The following is a 19,659-nucleotide window of genomic DNA, read 5'->3' on the forward strand; positions in this document are numbered from 1 at the left end:
AGTGGGCTGTACTGTAGTGGGCTGTAGTCTAGTGGGCTGTAGTGTAGTGGCCTGTAGTCTAGTGGGCTGTAGCCTGGTGGGCTGTATTGTAGTGGGCTGTACTGTAGTGGGCTGTAGTCTAGTGGGCTGTAGTCTAGTGGGCTGTAATCTAGTGGTGAGTGTAGTCTAGTGGTGAGTGTAGTCTAGTGGTGAGTGTAGTCTAGTGGGATCTAGTCTAGTGGGCTGTATTGTAGTGGGCTGTATTGTAGTGGGCTGTATTGTAGTGGGCTGTACTGTAGTGGGCTGTATTGTAGTGGGCTGTACTGTAGTGGGCTGTAGTCTAGTGGGCTGTATTTTAGTGGGCTGTACTGTAGTGGGCTGTATTGTAGTGAGCTGTACTGTAGTTGGCTGTATTGTAGTGGGCTGTATTGTAGTGGGCTGTATTGTAGTGGGCTGTACTGTAGTGTGCTGTATTGTAGTGGGCTGTATTGTAGTGGGCTGTATTGTAGTGGGCTGTACTGTAGTGGGCTGTATTGTAGTGGGCTGTACTGTAGGGGGCTATATTGTAGTGGGCCGTACTCTAGTGGGCTGTAGTCTAGTGGGCTGTAGCCTGGTGGGCTGTATTGTAGTGGGCTGTACTGTAGTGTGCTGTAGTCTAGTGGGCTATATTGTAGTGGGCTGTAGTCTAGTGGGCTGTAGCCTGGTGGGCTGTATCATATTATTTAGGCTTGGAAAATGTGACTAGCGTTGACTCTACAAATATAACAGATACAACTCATTGAAACAAGTGTGATTTATAAAACAGATACAACTAATTGAAACAAGTGTGATTTATAAAACAGATACAACTCATTGAAACAATTGTGATTTATAAAACAGATACAACTCATTGAAACAAGTGTGATTTATAAAACAGATACAACTCATTGAAACAAGTGTTATTTATAAAACAGATACAACTCATTGAAACAAGTGTGATTTATAAAACAGATACAACTCATTGAAACAAGTGTTATTTATAAAATAGATACAACTCATTGAAACAAGTGTGATTTATGAAACAGATACATCTCATTGTAAACAGTTTGATTAGTAAAACAGATGCAACTCATTGAAAACAGTTTGATTAGTAAAACAGATACATCTCATTGTAAACAGTTTGATTAGTAAAACAGATACATCTCATTGTAAACAGTTTGATTAGTAAAACAGATGCAACTCATTGTAAACAGTGTGATAAAAAACAGATACTTTTAGACTTTTACTCAAGTAGGATTTTACCAGGTAACATTCACTTTTACTTGAGTCATTTCTGTTAAGGTATCTTTACTTTTACTCAAGTGTGACAATTTAGTACTTTTTCCACCACTTCACACAGATGGTTTCTCTTCCAGGCACTCCGTTCTCAACAAGATCAAACAGGATCAAACAGACATTGACATTTCCTATTTGCTCCTGTTGTTCTTAAGCATGTTGTTTCATTCCGGAGGCAAGTGTTCATGTTTCGGAATAACAATGAGCAACAGTTAAATGTGCATTTTAAAGTGAGGCATGGGGAGGGGCTCTATGCTGGGTTTGCCAGCACAGATAGTCTACAGTGTTTTGAGTGTGGGGATTTGGGGCATAAGAGCTTTGCGTGCCCACATAAAGGCTGTAGACAAGGTGAGGGTACAAGTGCCAGTGGGGGAAATCGAGATCAACGTAGCTGAGGCTGGGTCTAGTCATGCTATGGATAGTGGTGTAAATGAGTTTAGGCCTAGTCATGCTATAATATAGATGGTGGTGTAGATGAGGCTGGGTCCAGTCAGGCCAAAGATGGTGGTGTAGATGTGGCTGGGTCTAGTCATGCTATAGATTGTGTTGTAGATGAGACTGGGTCCAGTCAAGCTATAGATTGTGTTGTAGATGAGACTGGGTCCAGTCATGTAATGGATGGTGGTGTAGATGAGACTGGGTCCAGTCATGTAATGGATGGTGGTGTAGATGAGGCTGGGTCCAGTCATGTAATGGATGGTGGTGTAGATGAGACTGGGTCCAGTCAGGCTATAGATGGTGGTGTAGATGAGACTGGGTCTAGTCATGTCATGGATGGTGGTGTAGATGAGACTGGGTCTAGTCATGCTATGGATGGTGGTGTAGATGAGACTGGGTCCAGTCAAGCTATAGATTGTGTTGTAGATGAGACTGGGTCCAGTCATGTAATGGATGGTGGTGTAGATGAGACTGGGTCCACTCTGGCTATAGATGGTGGTGTAGATGAGACTGGGTCCAGTCATGCTATGGATGGTGGTGTAGATGAGACTGGGCCTAGTCAGGTTATGCTAGTGGATGAGGAGAGTATAGCGGGGAAGGGGAAGCGACTGGGGGGGTGTCATGCGGGAGAGGAAAAAGGGGGAGAAGAATGGAGGTGGGAGGGGAGAGGCTGGTGTGGTCAAAGGCACCAAGGAGCTTTTGCCTGGTGCTGCGGGGGAGACGCCGACCAGAGAGAAAGAGCAGGTGGTCAGAATGGGAGATGGAGATGAGGAGGAAGAAGTTGAGTCTGTCTATTTCACCAGGGCATCGGCAGGCATCTTATTGGAAAACTCTAACAAGATGCCACCTTTTGCTCAAGTTTTCAGACTTTTTTGTAAAGGTGGGGGCTGCGAAGACGGGAGTATAAGTCTCTGAGTCAATGGTGGGATGTGGGAAAAGTCCAAATGTGGCTTATCTGTCAACAGTATACAGCTCTCTGATCCTCAAAGGCTAGAAGAGTATTGGAGGAACTCAAGCGTAGTATTAGTGAGATTCCCTCTACCAAGGGAATTCTCGTCAATCATAATCACAGCCGTATACATTCCCCCCCAAGCAGACACATCGATGGCCCTGAACGAACTTTATCTGACTCTTTGTAAACTGGAAACCACACACCCTGAGGCTGCATTCATCGTAGCTGGGGATTTTAACAAGGCTAATCTAAAAACAAAACTCCCTAAATTCTATCAGCATATCGATTGTGCTACCAGGGCTGGAAAAACACTAGACCATTGTTACACTAATTTCCGCGACGCTTATAAGGCCCTCCCCCGCCCCCCTTTCGGAAAAGCTGACCACGACTCCATTTTGTTGATTCCAGCCTACAAACAAAAACTCAAACAACAAGCTCCCGCGCTCAGGTCTGTTCAACGCTGGTCCGAACAATCTGAATCCACGCTTCAAGACTGCTTCGATCACGCAGATTGGAATATGTTCCGCATCGCGTCCAACAACAATATTGACGAATATGCTGATTCGGTGAGCGAGTTCATTAGGAAGTGCATTGACGATGTCGTACCCACAGCAACGATAAAAACATTCCCAAACCAGAAACCGTGGATTGACGGCAGCATTCGCGTGAAACTGAAAGCGCGAACCACTGCTTTTAACCAGGGCAAGGTGACCGGAAGCATGACCGAATACAAACAGTGTAGCTATTCTCTCCGCAAGGCAATCAAACAGGCCAAGTCTCAGTACAGAGACAAAATCGAGTCGAAATTCAACAGCTCAGACACAAGAGGTATGTGGCAGGGTCTACAGTCAATCACGGATTACAAAAAGAAAACCAGCCCCGTCGAGGACCAGGATGTCTTGCTCCCAGACAGGCTAAACAACTTTTTTGCCCGCTTCGAGGACAATACAGTGCCACTGACACGGCCCCCTACCAAAACCTGCGGGCTCTCCTTCACTGCAGCCGAGGTGAGTAAAACATTTAAACGTGTTAACCCTCGCAAGGCTGCAGGCCCAGACGGCATTCCCAGCCGCGTCCTCAGAGCATGCGCAGACCAGCTGGCTGGTGTGTTTACGGACATATTCAATCAATCCTTATCCCAGTCTGCTGTTCCCACATGCTTCAAGAGGGCCACCATTGTTCCTGTTCCCAAGAAAGCTAAGGTAACTGAGCTAAACGACTACCGCCCCGTAGCACTCACTTCCGTCATCATGAAGTGCTTTGAGAGACTAGTCAAGGACCATATCACCTCCACCCTACCGGACACCCTAGACCCACTCCAATTTGCTTACCGACCCAATAGGTCCACAGACGACGCAATCGCAACCACACTGCACACTGCCCTAACCCATCTGGACAAGAGGAATACCCATGTGAGAATGCTGTTCATCGATTACAGCTCAGCATTTAACACCATAGTACCCTCCAAACTCGTCATCAAGCTCGAGACCCTGGGTCTCGACCCCGCCCTGTGCAACTGGGTCCTGGACTTCCTGACGGGCCGCCCCCAGGTGGTGAGGGTAGGTAACAACATCTCCACCCCGCTGATCCTCAACACTGGGGGCCCACAAGGGTGCGTTCTGAGCCCTCTCCTGTACTCCCTGTTCACCCACGACTGCGTGGCCATGCACGCCTCCAACTCAATCATCAAGTTTGCGGATGACACTACAGTGGTAGGCTTGATCACCAACAACGACGAGACGGCCTACAGGGAGGAGGTGAGGGCCCTCGGAGTGTGGTGTCAGGAAAATAACCTCATACTCAACGTCAACAAAACAAAGGAGATGATTGTGGACTTCAGGAAACAGCAGAGGGAGCACCCCCCTATCCACATCGACGGGTCAGTAGTGGAGAAGGTGGAAAGTTTTAAGTTCCTCGGTGTACACATCACGGACAAACTGAACTGGTCCACCCACACAGACAGCGTTGTGGAGAAGGCGCAGCAGCGCCTCTTCAACCTCAGGAGGCTGAAGAAATTCGGCTTGTCACCAAAAGCACTCACAAACTTCTACAGATGCACAATCGAGAGCATCCTGTCGGGCTGTATCACCGCCTGGTACGGCAACTGCTCCGCCCACAACCGTAAGGCTCTCCAGAGGGTAGTGAGGTCTGCAGAACGCATCACCAGGGGCAAACTACCTGCCCTCCAGGACACCTACACCACCCGATGTCACAGGAAGGCCATAAAGATCATCAAGGACAACAACCACCCAAGCCACTGCCTGTTCACCCCGCTATCATCCAGAAGGCGAGGTCAGTACAGGTGCATCAAAGCAGGGACCGAGAGACTGAAAAACAGCTTCTATCTCAAGGCCATCAGACTGTTAAACAGCCACCACTAACATTTAGCGGCCGCTGCCAACATACTGACTCAACTCCAGCCACTTTAAAAATGGGAATTGATGGAAATTATGTAAAAATGTACCACTAGCCACTTTAAGCAATGCCACTTAATACAATGTTTACATACCCTACATTACCCATCTCATATGTATATATACTGTACTCTATATCATCTACTGCATCTTGCCATCTTTATGCAATACATGTACCACTAGCCACTTTAAACTATGCCACTTTATGTTTACATACCCTACAGTACTCATCTCATATGTATATACCGTACTCTATACCATCTACTGCATCTGCCATGCCGTTCTGTACCACCACTCATCCATATATCTTTATGTACATATTCTTTATCCCTTACACTTGTGTGTGTGTGTAAGGTAGTAGTGTGGAATTGTTAGGTTAGATTACTGTTGGTTATTACTGCATTGTCGGAACTAGAAGCACAAGCATTTCGCTACACTCGCATTAACATCTGCTAACCATGTGTATGTGACTAATAAAATTTGATTTGATTTGATTTGATTTGAGATGGTGGGGCAAGGCAATGTAGACCTCCAGGCTAATTTAGCTGAATTAAGTGGGGACATGGGCAGTTTTTTCCAGGTTAAACAAAGAGAGCACTAGTAAGAGCTAGGTTCTCCATGCTCAAGGAGATGGATGCTCCCAGCTCCTTCTTCTTTTGTTTGGAAAGGTGGTGAAGCCAAGGGTATGCATTGTCTATGGCTGTCTGATGGGCAGGTGACCTCTGTGGTGGGGGAGATGCGGGAGTGGACTGTGGAGTTTTATACTGAGTTGTATAGGGCAGAACTGTGTGATCCTTTGTGTTCTCAGGTTCTGTTTGCGGAACTCTCTAAGTTCTATCTGGCACAGAAGAATGAAATTGACATTTCCCTGTTGTCTCACGAACTGGCAGTTGCCGTGCACCGGGGGTCGATGGACTCGCAGTGGAGTTTTATAGAAAATTCAGGGGAATAATTGGACTGGACTTCCTTTCCGTGTTGTGTGAGTGTGTCGGTGTAGGAGAGTTGCCGATGAGCTGCCGTCGGGCGGCTCTGTCTCTCCTGCCCAAAAAAGGGGACTTGTGTGAACTTAAGAACTGGAGGCGTGTGGCATTGCTCTGTGCGGACTATAAGATATTTGCCAAGGTCCTCGCTAACTGACTGAAGTCCCATCTGGACTCTATAGTAAACAAGGACCAGACATATTGTGTACCGGGACGCTCAATCACGGACAACCTGTTCTTAATGGAGAGTTTCTAATATGAACTTTGGACTGGTCTCTTTAGACCAAGAGAAGGCTTTTGATAGAGTTGAGCATGAGTTGCTGTTTAATGTGAGGTCTGTGTTTGGCTTTGTGCAAAGTTTTTTTTATGTTGTATGCTGGGGCGTCACATACTGTATGTTCAATGTGGGTGAGTTGTGCTGATGTTTAGGTCGAGGTATATATCGTTTTTTTGTGTGTTCTAGGGTCCTGGCAACTGGACCTCTCTCTCTCTCTCTCTCTCTCTCTCTCTCTCTCTCTCTCTCTCTCTCTCTCTCTCTCTCTCTCTCTCTCTCTCTCTCGCTCTCTCTCTCTCTCTCTCTCTCTCGCTCTCTCTCTCTCTCTCTCTCTCACACCCTGTCCACCAATCAGTACTTGTCGGAGGTGAGATCCACTCTACAGTATGGTAATGCTTTCAAAAAAAAAATCCAAGATGGCTGATGAGAAGTGTTTAGGCTCTTTCTAACTTGATTTACATCGATCGCATCACTCCCAAGAACAGACACATTCTATTCCCCCAAAGACCTTAAAGAAGAGTGATCAGTTAATACCTGTGGTATTGATCCGACCTGACCTCCACACTATATTAAACCTCTGTGTGTTGTCACTGCTCAACCATTCTATTATTGGACTCTCGCAGATTGATAAGCTAAGTTCCATATAATAAACACTAGACCTCTGTGGTCGAGGGAGCGAGGGAGAGAAACTGCTATCAGAAAGTGAAAAAGGAGTATTTGCCTGTACAGATTGATGTAAAGGTTAGTTTCAGAAAGCAAAATCTCACCACAGGAGAGTTCCAATTAAATTAAAGTCTTCACATATTGCCTCAAAAATATTGAATTTGATTTGAATCTGCACTTTTTAACTACATTCGTTTTGCAATCCTTACCACTCTGAGGTGATGTGAAGTGAAGCTCAGACAGGAGCTGTGCTTTAGCTGAGCTGGACAGTCTGTCATGGGTTACGACGTCTCCCGACTAGACCTGTCACCCAGGACAGTCTGTCATGGGTTACGACGTCTCCCGACTAGACCTGTCACCCAGGACAGTCTGTCATGGGTTAGGACGTCACCCGACTAGACCTGTCACCCAGGACAGTCTGTCCTGGGTTAGGACGTCTCCCGACTAGACCTGTCACCCAGGACAGTCAGTCATGGGTTAGGACGTCTCCCGACTAGACCTGTCACCCAGGACAGTCTGTCATGGGTTAGGACGTCTCCCGACTAGACCTGTCACCCAGGACAGAGTAGGCTGGTGTTACCGTCATCCTTCAGTGTCACTTTTAGTCTCTCTTTCCCTTTTTGGCATTCTCTTTCTCTCTATTTCGCTCTCTCTCGCGCGCTCTTTCTCATACTCTTTCTCTTTCTCTCACTCTCTTTATCAGACACTTTCTCTTTTGCTCTCTCTCACTCCATTTCTCTCTCTCTTTTTCTCTCCTACACTTTCTCCTACTATGTCTCCCTCCCTCACTCCCTTTCTTTCTCTCTCTAACCCTCCATCCTTCTTCTCTCTCCTCCGCTCTGTGATATGCAGTTTTAGGTTCCTATATGACAGGGAAGTTGAACCATCCTAACCTCTCTATCTATGTCAGGCCCCATCAGCAGGTCCCACCAGCAGGCCCCATCAGCAGGTCCCACCAGCAGGCCCCACCAGCAAGCCCCACCAGCAGGCCCCATCAGCAGGTCCCACCAGCAGGCCCCACCAGCAAGCCCCACCAGCAGGCCCCATCAGCAGGTCCCATCAACAGGTCCCACCAGCAGGCCCCACCAGCAGGTCTCATCAACAGGCCCCATCAGCAGGTCCCACCAGCAGGCCCCACCATCAGGCCCCACCAGCAGGTCCCAGCAACAGGCCCCATCAGCAGGTCCCACCAGCAGGCCCCACCAGCAAGCCCCACCAGCAGGCCCCATCAGCAGGTCCCATCAACAGGCCCCATCATCAGACCTCATCAACAGGCCCCACCAGCAGGCCCCACCAGCAGGCCCCATCATCAGACCTCATCAACAGGCCCCATCAGCAGGCCCCATCATCAGACCCCATCAACAGGCCCCATCAGCAGGTCCCACCAGCAGGCCCCACCAGCAAACCCCACCAGCAGGCCCCATCAGTAGGTCCCATCAACAGGCCCCACCAGCAGGCCCCACCAGCAGGCCCCATCATCAGACCTCATCAACAGGCCCCATCAGCAGGCCCCATCATCAGACCCCATCAACAGGCCCCATCAGCAGGCCCCACCAGCAGGCCCCATCAGCAGGCCCCACCAGCAGACCCCAGAGAGGTGGGGAGAGAGCGAGATAGAGAGAGATTCTTAGCACACTGGGGGACAAACACCTACCAAATATGCCCCCCTAGGAACAACTACGACAAAACAGCCAACAAAAACAGGTCACAACACCTGCAGCTCTGTCGCACGCTGGGTCTGTAACATAGTCAATGGTAGGCTTCAAGGAGACTCCTATGGTAGGTATACCTACAGGCCATCCCTTGACAGTAGTACAGTAGATTACTTTATCACTGACATCAACCCAGAGTATCTCAGAGCGTTCAGTCAGCCCACTGACACCCCTATCAGATCACAGCAAAATCACTGTCTACTTAAACAGAGCAATACTCAATCATGAGGCATCAATTCCAAAGGAGCTGCACAATATTAAGAAATGCTATAGATGGAAGGAAAGTAGTGTAGAAACCTACCAAAAAACAATTAGGTAACAACAAATTTAACCCCTATGAGACAACTTCCTGGGAAAAAAAGTGTCACTGTAATAGTGAAGGTGGAAAATTGGCAGTGGAAAATCTAAACAATATATTTGACCTCTCAACTTCACTATCAAATATAAGAATTTCAAGCAGACAACCTAAGAAAATTAACAACAATGGCAAATGGTTTGATGAAGAATGCACAAACCTAAGAAAGATATTGAGAAACCTATCCAACCAAAAACAGAGAGACCCAGAAAACCTGAGCCTACGCCTTCACTATGTTGAATCACTAAAACAATATAGAATTACACTACAGAAAATTAAGGAATTGCACGTCAGAACTGTAATGTAATTGAAGAATCCATAGAATCTAACCACTTCTGGGAAAATTGGAAAACTCTCAACAAGCAACAACACGAAGAGATATCTTTCCAAAACGGAGATGTGTGGATAAACCACTTATCCAAACATTATTGGCTCTATAACAAAGAACAAACAGAAAAAACATATACATGATCAAATACAAATCTTATAATCAACTATTAAAGACAACCAGAACACACTGGATTCTCCAATTACATTAAATTAATTACAGAACAAAATACATACCCTCCAACCCAAAAAGACCTGTGGGGTTGATGGTATCCTAAATGAAATGACAAAATATACAGACCAACCAATTCCAATTGGCTATACTTAAACTCTTTAATATCACCCTCATCTCTGGCATATTCCCCAATATTTGGAACCAAGGAGTGATCACCTCAATCCACAAATTTGACCCCAATAACTAACGTGGGATATGTGTCAAAAGCAACCTTGGGAAAATCCTCTGCATTATCATTAACTTCTTATGGCTGCAGGGGCAGTATTGAGTAGCTTGGATGAAAAGGTGCCCAGAGTAAACTGCCTGCTCCTCAGTCCCAGTTGCTAATATATGCATAGTATTCGTCTATTTGGATAGAAAACACTCTAAAGTTTCTAAAACTCTTTGAATGATGTCTGTGAGTATAACAGAACTCATATGGCAGGCAAAAACCTGAGAAAAAAATCCAACCAGGAAGTGGGAAATCTGAGGTTTGTAGGTTTTCAACTCATCGCCTATCGAATACACAGTGGGATATGGGTAATTTTGCACTTTCTACGGCTTCCACTAGATGTCAACAGTCTTTAGAACCTTGTCTGATGCTTCTACTGTGAAGTGGGGCCGAAGGAGAGGGGATTGAGTAAGGACTATCATGAGCTGAACATGCGCTGACCATGCGCGTTCATGTGAGAGGGAGCTCGGTTCTATCGCACTTCTGAAGACAAAGGAATTCTCCAGTTGGAACATTATTGAAGATTTATGTTAAAAACATCCTAAAGATCGATTCAATACATCGTTTGACATGTTTCTACTGACTGTTACGGAACCTTTTTACATTTCGTCTGCTTTTAGTGAACGCGCGTCGTGACTTTGGATTTGTTTACCATACGCGCTAACAAAAGTAGCTATTTGGACATAAATGATGGACATTACCGAACAAAACGAACATTTCTTGTGGAAGTGGGAGTCCTGGGAGTGCATTCCGACGAAGATCAGCAAAGGTAAGTGAAGATTTCTAATGCTATTTATGACTTTTGTTGACTCCACAATTTGGCGGGTAACTGTATAGCTTCCTTTTGTGGCTGAACGCTGTTCTCAGATTATTGAATATTGTGCTTTTGCCGTAAAGCTTTTTTGAAATCTGACACAGCGGTTGCATTAAGAACAAGTTTATCTTTAATTCTATGTAAAACATGTATCTTTCATCAAAGCTTATGATGAGTATTTCTGTTATTTGATGTGGCTCTCTGCAATTTCTCTGGAAATTTTGGAGGCATTTCTGAACATGGCGCCAATGTAAACTGAGGTTTTTGGATATAAATATGAACTTTATGGAACAAAACATATATGTATTGTGTAACATGAGGTGATCTAAATTAATCGTTTGCAGTGCTTTCGTTGTAAAGCCTTTTTGAAACCAGACACTGTGGTGAGATTAACAAGAAGTGTATCTTTAAAATGGTGTGAAATACTTGTATGCTTAAGCAATTTTAATTATGATATTTCTGTTGTTTGAATTTGGCGCCCTGCACTTTCACTGGCTGTTGTCAAATCGATCCCGTTAACGGGATTGCAGCCCTAAGAAGTTTAACAGTAGACTCTTACATTTCCTCAGCGAAAACAATGTATTGAGCAAATGTCAAATTGTCTTTTTACCAAATACCCGTATGACAACCACGTCTTCACCCTGCACAACCTAATTGACAAACAAACAATCCAAAACAAAGGCAAAGTCTTCTCATGCTTTGTTGATCTCCAAAAAGATTTTGACTCAATTTGGCATGAGGGCCTGCTACAAAAATTGTTAGACGGTGGTGTTTGGGGAAAACATACAACATTATAAAATCCACAAACATAAACAACAAGTGTGCGCCAAAAAAATTGAAAAAAACACACATTTCTTTCAACAGGGCCAGGGTGTGAGACAGGGATGCAGCTTAAGCACCACCCTCTTCAACACATATATCAACGAATTGGCTAGGACACTAGAAAAGTCTGCAGCACCCGGCCTCACCATACCAAAATCTGAAGTCAAAAGTCCACTGTTTGCTGATGATCTGGTGCTTATCTCCCCAACCAAGGGAGTACAGCAGCACCTAGATTTTCTGCACAGATTCTGTCAGACCTGGGCCCTGACAGACCTGGGCCCTCAAATTTCAGTAAGACAAAAATAAGGGTGTTCCAAAAAAGATCCAGTTCCCAGGACCACAAATACAAATTCCATCTAGACACCATTGCCTTAGAGTAAGTATTCCCAAACAGGGGTACACGCAATGCCGTTGGGGGTACGCCAAATAAAAATGTGATATACATTTGGTTGAGGTTTTTTCTCTCGCCTGAGTAGCCTCGTTTCACTGCCAAAAATAAAGTTAAACCATCTAGTGTTAAGCGAAATAACAACACAATGTCAAATACAGGTAGCCTAGTCAAATAATGAACATCCAATCACATTAACCATTACTCTATCGCGGGAATTCCACTAATGGTCCTTTTGTAGCCAAACGTAGCTGCTCGTCATTCAGTTTGCGGAAATCGATCTATTGTTTTAAAAAAAAGTAAGGCCCGCGTCCATAGAGACATACCAGATCTACTGGTAGTACTGCTATTACCAGCAGTACTACACCTGCACCTGTCGACGACACAAGTTTTTCTGCTTCCACGAGCACATCCAATGGATAAATGGATACACACAAACGGATACACACACACAATAGCATACACAGTATACACACACGTGCACATGGATTTTGTACTGTAGATATGTGGTAGTGGTGGAGTAGGGGCCTGAGGGCACACAGTCTGTGAATGTATTGTAATAATTTTTTCATTGTATAAACTGCCTTAATTTTGCCGGACCCCAGGAGGAATAGCTGCCTTGGCAGCAGCTAATGGGGATCCAAAATAAATACAAATACAATGCTAGCATCAGTAATTATACATGTGTTGTTAGCCCAGCTAGCATGGACACTGACAGTTGTGAATCTGATGCAGCCGAAGAGCTACTGCCCACTTACCCGGGAAAGCACCAAAGAGCAGACAGGAACGTTGAACAATCGAATAGGCGCAATTATGATGAGAATTACATTGATTTGGGGTTCAATTCAAAAAATAAGCCAGAGGAGTTTTTTTTTTGAGAATAAAGACGACTTTCAAGTTTTAAGACACGTAAAAAATCAACAGACACCACTAATAAGAAGGGTCTAGAAGCGTCTTATATGGTGAGCTACCAAGTGGCTAGGACAGTCAAGCCCCATACTATTGTGGATTACTTAATTATTCCTGCTGCCGCAGATATGGCTGGGACAACGCTGGGGGAAAAGGCCAAAAAAACTATACAGACAATGCCTTCATCAAACAACACTGTTTCATGACGCATCAGTGACATGGCAAGATATGTTTTGAAACAATTACTACTTTGCATACAAACCAGTGAATTCTATGCATTACACCTGGATGAGTCAATAGACTTGGGGGCCTGGCACAGCTCTTGGTATATGTCTGTTACGTTTACGGGGGGTCAATAAAGGAAGAGATCCTCTTCTGCAAACCTCTGGAAACCAGGACAACATGAGAGGATAGTTTTTAAGTACTTGACAGCTTTGTGACATCAAATGGACTTTAGTAGTCAAGATCTGGAGTGGAGACATAGTGGAGTGGTAACGCCCGTGCAAGCAGTTGCTCCCAAAGTTTTCTTTACTGACCATAATTTTCACTTGTCTGACCGCTTGCATGATGACAACTTTCTCACACGACTGGCCTATCTGGGTGATGTTTTTTCTCACCTGAATGATCTGACTCTAGGAATACAGGGACTCTCGACAACTATATTCAATGTGCCAGACAAAATTGAGGCTATGATTAAGAAGTCGGAGCTCTTCTCTGTCTGCCTTAACAAGGACAACATTATTGTACGATTTTTGGTGTGCAAGTGAACTCAAACACCTGAGTTAGTTGGGTGCGCAATTACGCAGGAACTTTCCCAAAACAGATGACACAAACAGCTGGATTCATTATCCCTTTCATGCCCTGCTTCCAGTCGACTTATTGATATCTGAAAAAGAGAGCCACATCGAAATTGCAGCAAGCGGTACTGTGAAAATGTAATTTAATCAGAAGCCACTGCCAGATTTCTGGATTGGGCTGAGTATCCTGCCTTGGCAAATAGCGGTGTTAAGACACTCATGCCCTTTTGCAACCACGTAGTGAATTCTCGGCCCTCAATAGCATAAAAACTAAATACAGTCACCGACCGTGTGTGGAAAATGATTTAAGACTGAGACTTTCTCCAATACAACCCAACATTGCGGAGTTATGTGCATCATTTCAAGCACACACTTCTCAATTAACCTGTGGTGAGATATTCACAATTTTCAATGTACAAATAAGATCTATACGTAAGATGGCGAAATAAAGAGCAACATTATTGATTATTATTATTTGTGCCCTGGTCCTATAAGAGCGCATTGTCACTTAACAAGAGCCAGGTTGTGACAAAAACTCACACTCATTTTTATGTTTACAACATCCGCTGAAACATCCGCTGAAATGGCAGAGCGCGAAATTCAAAAATATTCTTGGGATGAACGTACTTTGGTGCGAAAAGTGCAAATCAATCCCAGAACAACAGCAAAGGACCTTGTGAAGATGCTGTAGGAAACAGGTACAAAAGTATCTATATCAACAGTAAAACGAGTTCTATATCGACATAACCCGAAAGGCTGCCCAGCAAGGAAGAAGCCACTGCTCCAAAACCCCCATAAAAAGCCAGACAACGGTTTGCAACTGCACATGGGGATTGTACTTTTGGAGAATTGTCCTCCGGTCTTATGAAACATAAATAGAACTGTTTGGCCATAATGACCATCGTTGTGTTTGAAGTAAAAAGGGGGAGGCTTGCAAGCCGAAGAACACCATCCCAACCACATCATGTTGTGGGGGTGCTTGCTGCAGGAGGGACTGGTGCACATCACAAAATAGATGGCATCAGGAGGAAGCAAAATGATGTGGATATATTGAAGCAACATCTCAAGACATCAGTCAAGAAGTTAAAGCTTGGTCGCAAATGGGTCTTCCAAATTAACAATGACCCCAAGCATACTTCCAAAGTTGTGGCAAAATGGCTTAAGGACGACAAAGTCAAGGTATTGGTGTGGCCATCACAAAGCCCTGACCTCAATCCCATAGAAAAGTTGTGGGCAGAACTGAAAAAGCGTGTGCGAAAAAGGTGGCCTACAAAACTGACGCGGTTACACCAGCTCTGTCAGGAGGAATGGGCCAAAATTCACCCAACTTATTGTTAGAAGCTTGTGGAAGGCTACCCACAACTTTTGACTCAAGTTAAAAACAATTTAAAGGCAATGCTACCAAATACTAATTGAGTGTATGTAAACTTCTGACTCACTGGGAATGTGATGAAAGAAATAAAAGCTGAAATAAATCATTCTCTCTACTATTATTCTGACATTTCACATTCCTAAAATAAAGTGGCGATCCTAAGATGGGGCATTTTTACAAGGATTAAATGTCAGGAATTGTGAAAACTGAGTTTAAATGTATTTGGCTGAGGTGTATGTAAACTTCCTACTTCAACTGTAGATTCAATGGTTGTAAAGATGCCGAGAGGTCCATCCGTAATAAAGAGATGTTCTCCTTTTTCTACACCGCACTCCACAAAGCAAGACCTGCAGGCTATGGATTTATCTTATCGTTATTATTGTCCAGTGGTGTGGTCGAGTGCTGCTATGAAAGACCTACTGTAGTTAAGCTGAAGCTGGCCCAGAGCAGAGTGACACATCTTACTATACATGCCAGTCTCTCTTGGCTAAGAGTTGAGGAGAGACTGGCTTCATCACTTCTTCTTTTCACAAGAAGCATTAATGTGTTGAAAACTCCAAATTGTTTGCATAGTCAACTTACACACAGCTCTGACACAAACACACACACTTATTCCACCAGGGGTCTTTTCACAGTCCCAAAATCCGTAACAAATTCAATAAATTCTACAGTATTATATAGAGCCATTGTTGCATTAAACCCCCATCACATATTACTCAAATGAACTGCCAAACCTGTTTCAAAAAACAAATAAAGCAACACCTCACAGCACAACGCCTCTCCCCTATTAGACCTAGATACGTAGCTTGTGTGTATGTTTTGATATATAGGCTACGTGTGCCATTTTTAAATTTATGTAGTTCTGTCCTTGAGCTGTTCTTGTCTATTAATGTTCTATATTATGTCATGTTTCTTGTTCTGTGTAGACCCCAGGAAGAGTAGCTGTGGCTTTCGCAACAGCTAATGGGGATCCTAATAAAATACCAAATACACACACGCACAAGCACACACTCTCTCTACCCTCCTCTCTTTCCCCTAAAAACGCATTAAACCACATTTCATCTCATTTCATTTAACAATAATCTCCTCCTCTTCTCCCTTGAGATTCAGGCTTTCATTTAAAAGAGCCATAAAGGCCAACCACTTGTCTTCTGCCTCTATTTAAAATCTATGTATTGGTCGTGTTCAGGGTGTAAATAAATACTAAATGGCATTATTGCTCAGTGAGGCTTCCACTGCTCCGAGTTACAGTGGGCGGGAGGGTATCTGTGTGGGAAAGAAAGGGGATGAACTGTGGCATTAATTTAGCCTGCATCCAAAATGGCTCCTTATTTACTATATAGTGCACTACTTTTGACCAAAGCCCTATGACCCTGGTCAAAAGTAGTGCACTATATATAGTGCCATATAGAACACATCCTTAGAGTTTAACATCTTTATTGATCTGGATGACATGTCTCAGTGCTGAGGATTGGTGTTTGTTCATCTCGGAGAGAAGGAGGGAGGAAGGGAGGTACAGAAAAATGGAAGGGAGAGAGGGAGGGAACGACGGCGCAGGGGAGCGAGGGCCGTACTGTATAAGGGAGAGAGACCCATACTGTATAAGGGAGAGAGACCCATACTGTATAAGGGAGAGAGACCCATACTGTATAAGGGAGAGAGACCCATACTGTTGAACTGAACTGAAGACAAATCCCTAAAGACATTACATAGGTGATTGTTTTGTTGACCATAGCAGCATTTCTATTTTTCAATTATTGAGATGATTAAAGATTTACATCATATAAGATTTACATCATATAAGATTTACATCATATAAGATTTAAATCATATAAGATTTACATCATATAAGATTTACATCATAAAAAGTACAACATAAATAACATAATTGTCTGTGATTCATGTTAACAGCTTTGTCTTTAGCCATTGTAAGACTTTCGGTTACAGATATTGAAAGAAAATATATATGTACAACGGTAAAGGTAATGTACAAAGACATTGCAACCACAGGTAGTCTCTTCACAAGACTACCCTACAGCTACGATGAACACACAAACAGTAGATGGACCATTCATTTTTAATACAGCATCATTAGATACCAATTTATAGCCTATTGTGACTATTTCATCTCTTTGGATACAACGTGGGTGAAAGAAAGAATGTTAGAACTATTTTGGAGATGATCAACTAAGTGCTCAATTCAAACATATCTGGTTTAGCCGTCATTGGCATAGCGGAACCGCGTTAAGGCGCTTACAGACAGGACGTGGTGAACCACGTTAAGGTGCTCACAGACAGGACGCGGTGAACCGCGTTAAGGCGCTTACAGACAGGACGCGGTGAACCACGTTAACTTTTACTGCCTCAGAAACCCGGATCCGGGAGCACCCCCCACCCCCCCCCACTGACTAGCATAGCTAGCATAGCGTCACAAGTAAATTGTAGCATCTAAATATCATTAAATCACAAGTCCAAGACACCAGAAGAAAGATACACTTCTTGTGAATCTAGCCACCATTTCTGATTTTTTAAATGTTTTACAGGGAAGACACAATATGTACATCTATTAGCTAACCACGTTAGCAAAAGACACCATTTTTTTTACTCCACTATTTTTCCACTCCATCACTAGCTATCACCAATTCGACCAAATAAAGAAATAAATAGCCACTAACCAAGAAAAAAACTCATCAGATGACAGTCTGATAACATATTTATTGTATAGCATAGGTTTTGTTAGAAAAATGTGCATATTTCAGGTATAAATCATAGTTTGCCATTGCAGCAACCATCACAAATCTCCCCAAAGCGACTAGAATTACTACAGAGAGCAACGTGTATTACCAATTTACTCATCATAAAACATTTCATAAAAATAGACAAAGCATAGCAATGGAAAGACACAGATCTTGTGAATTCAGACAATATTTCAGATTTTCTAAGCGTTTTACAGCGAAAACACAATAAATTGTTATATTAGCATACCACATGTGCAAACGTTACCCCAGCATGAATTCAAGGCAAAGGGAGCGATAACGTTATCATCACCAAAATATATTAATTTTTTCACTAACCTTCTCAGAATTCTTCCGATGACACTCCTGTAACATCATATTACAACATACATATAGAGTTTGTTCGAAAATTTGCATATTTAGCCACAAAAAAGCGTGGTTATACAATGAGAATAGTAGCAAAACTGGCCTGAAAATGTCGGGCGCCATCTTTGAGAGTGATCTAGTCTAATCGATAACTAATCATAAACTTGACAAAAAAATACAGGGTTGACAGGAATCGAAAGACAAATTAGTTCTTAATGCAATCGCTGAATTACATTTCTAAAATTATCCTTACTGTGCAATACCGGGTCCGCCAAAGCGAAGCTACACAAAACAAAATGGCGATATATGCGTTTAACATTTTTCAACAGAACAGCGATTTATCATCATAAATAGTTCTTACTATGAGCTGTTCTTCCATCAGAATCTTGGGCAATGTATCCTTTCTCCGGTCTAATCGTCTTTTGGTCGAAAGATGTCCTCTTGTCCCGTCGAAATGGCCACTAACGTTCGGTATGTACAGGAAAAGTGCCCAGCTCATGGAAGGACGTCACAAATAAATGCCTCAAAATCGCACTAAACGGATATAAATTGCTATAAAACGGTTTAAATTAACTACCTTATGATGTTTTTAACACCTATAACGAGTAAAAACATGACCGGCGATATATTACTGGCTAAACCAAGGCTTGGAAAGAGGCCAGTCCGACGTCCATCGTGCGTCGAGCGCAGGGTCCAAAAGAAAGCTCCTTCCGGTCTTTGGTGTTTTATACAGGCCCTGATTGCGCAATCGACTCCATTCAAATTGTCACCACTTACTGACATCTAGAGGAAGGCGTAGGCAGTGTTTGTATCCTCATAGCATTCACAGGGACATTAAAACTGACCTGGGACCAGAGGCCAACATTTCTGAAATCTCACTCCCTGTCAGGAAAAGTGCTGTAGAATGAGTTCTGTTCCACTCAGAGACATAATTCCAACGGTTATAGAAACTAGAGAGTGTTTTCTATCCAATAATAACAATAATATGCATATTGTACGAGAAAGAATTGAGTACTAGGCAGTTTAATTTGGCAAAGTCAACAAAAAAAAAGTGCTAACAGCTCCCCCTATTGACAAAAGGTTTTAAGGCGCTTACAGACAGGACTTGGTGAACCACGTTAAGGCGCTAACAGACTGGACGTGGTGAACCGCGTTAAGGCGCTTACAGACAGGACTTGGTGAACCGCGTTACGGTGCTTACAGACAGGACGTGGTGAACCGCGTTAAGGCGCTTACAGACAGGACTTGGTGAACCGCGTTAAGGTGCTTACAGACAGGACTTGGTGAACCACGTTAAGGCACTCACAGACAGGACGCGGTAAACCGCGTTAAGGCACTCACAGACAGGACGTGGTGAACCACGTTAAGGCGTTCACAGACAGGGCGTGGTAAACCGCGTTAAGGCGATTACAGACAGGTCGCAGTGAACTGCATTAAGGTGCTTACAGACAGGACGTGGTGGACCGCGTTAAGGTGCTCACAGACAGGACGTGGTGAACCGCGTTATGGCGCTTACAGACAGGACGTGGTGAACCACGTTAAGGCGCTTACAGACTGGACTTGGTGAACCGCGTTAAGGTGCTCACAGACAGGACGTGGTGA

At 43.9% G+C, this 19,659-nt stretch overlaps 1 protein-coding gene across 1 annotated transcript; it reads left to right on the forward strand.

Annotated features, from left to right (window-relative positions):
• Positions 1-7,917: 7,917 nt before the first annotated feature.
• LOC139572659 (proline-rich protein 2-like) lies at positions 7,918-8,631 on the forward strand. The gene has a single exon (XM_071395336.1). The coding sequence runs from the start codon at positions 7,918-7,920 to the stop codon at positions 8,629-8,631; it is 714 nt and encodes a 237-aa protein (XP_071251437.1).
• Positions 8,632-19,659: the final 11,028 nt, after the last annotated feature.

Source organism: Salvelinus alpinus, chromosome 4, assembly GCF_045679555.1.
Source record: "Salvelinus alpinus chromosome 4, SLU_Salpinus.1, whole genome shotgun sequence".
Taxonomy (NCBI): domain Eukaryota; kingdom Metazoa; phylum Chordata; class Actinopteri; order Salmoniformes; family Salmonidae; genus Salvelinus; species Salvelinus alpinus.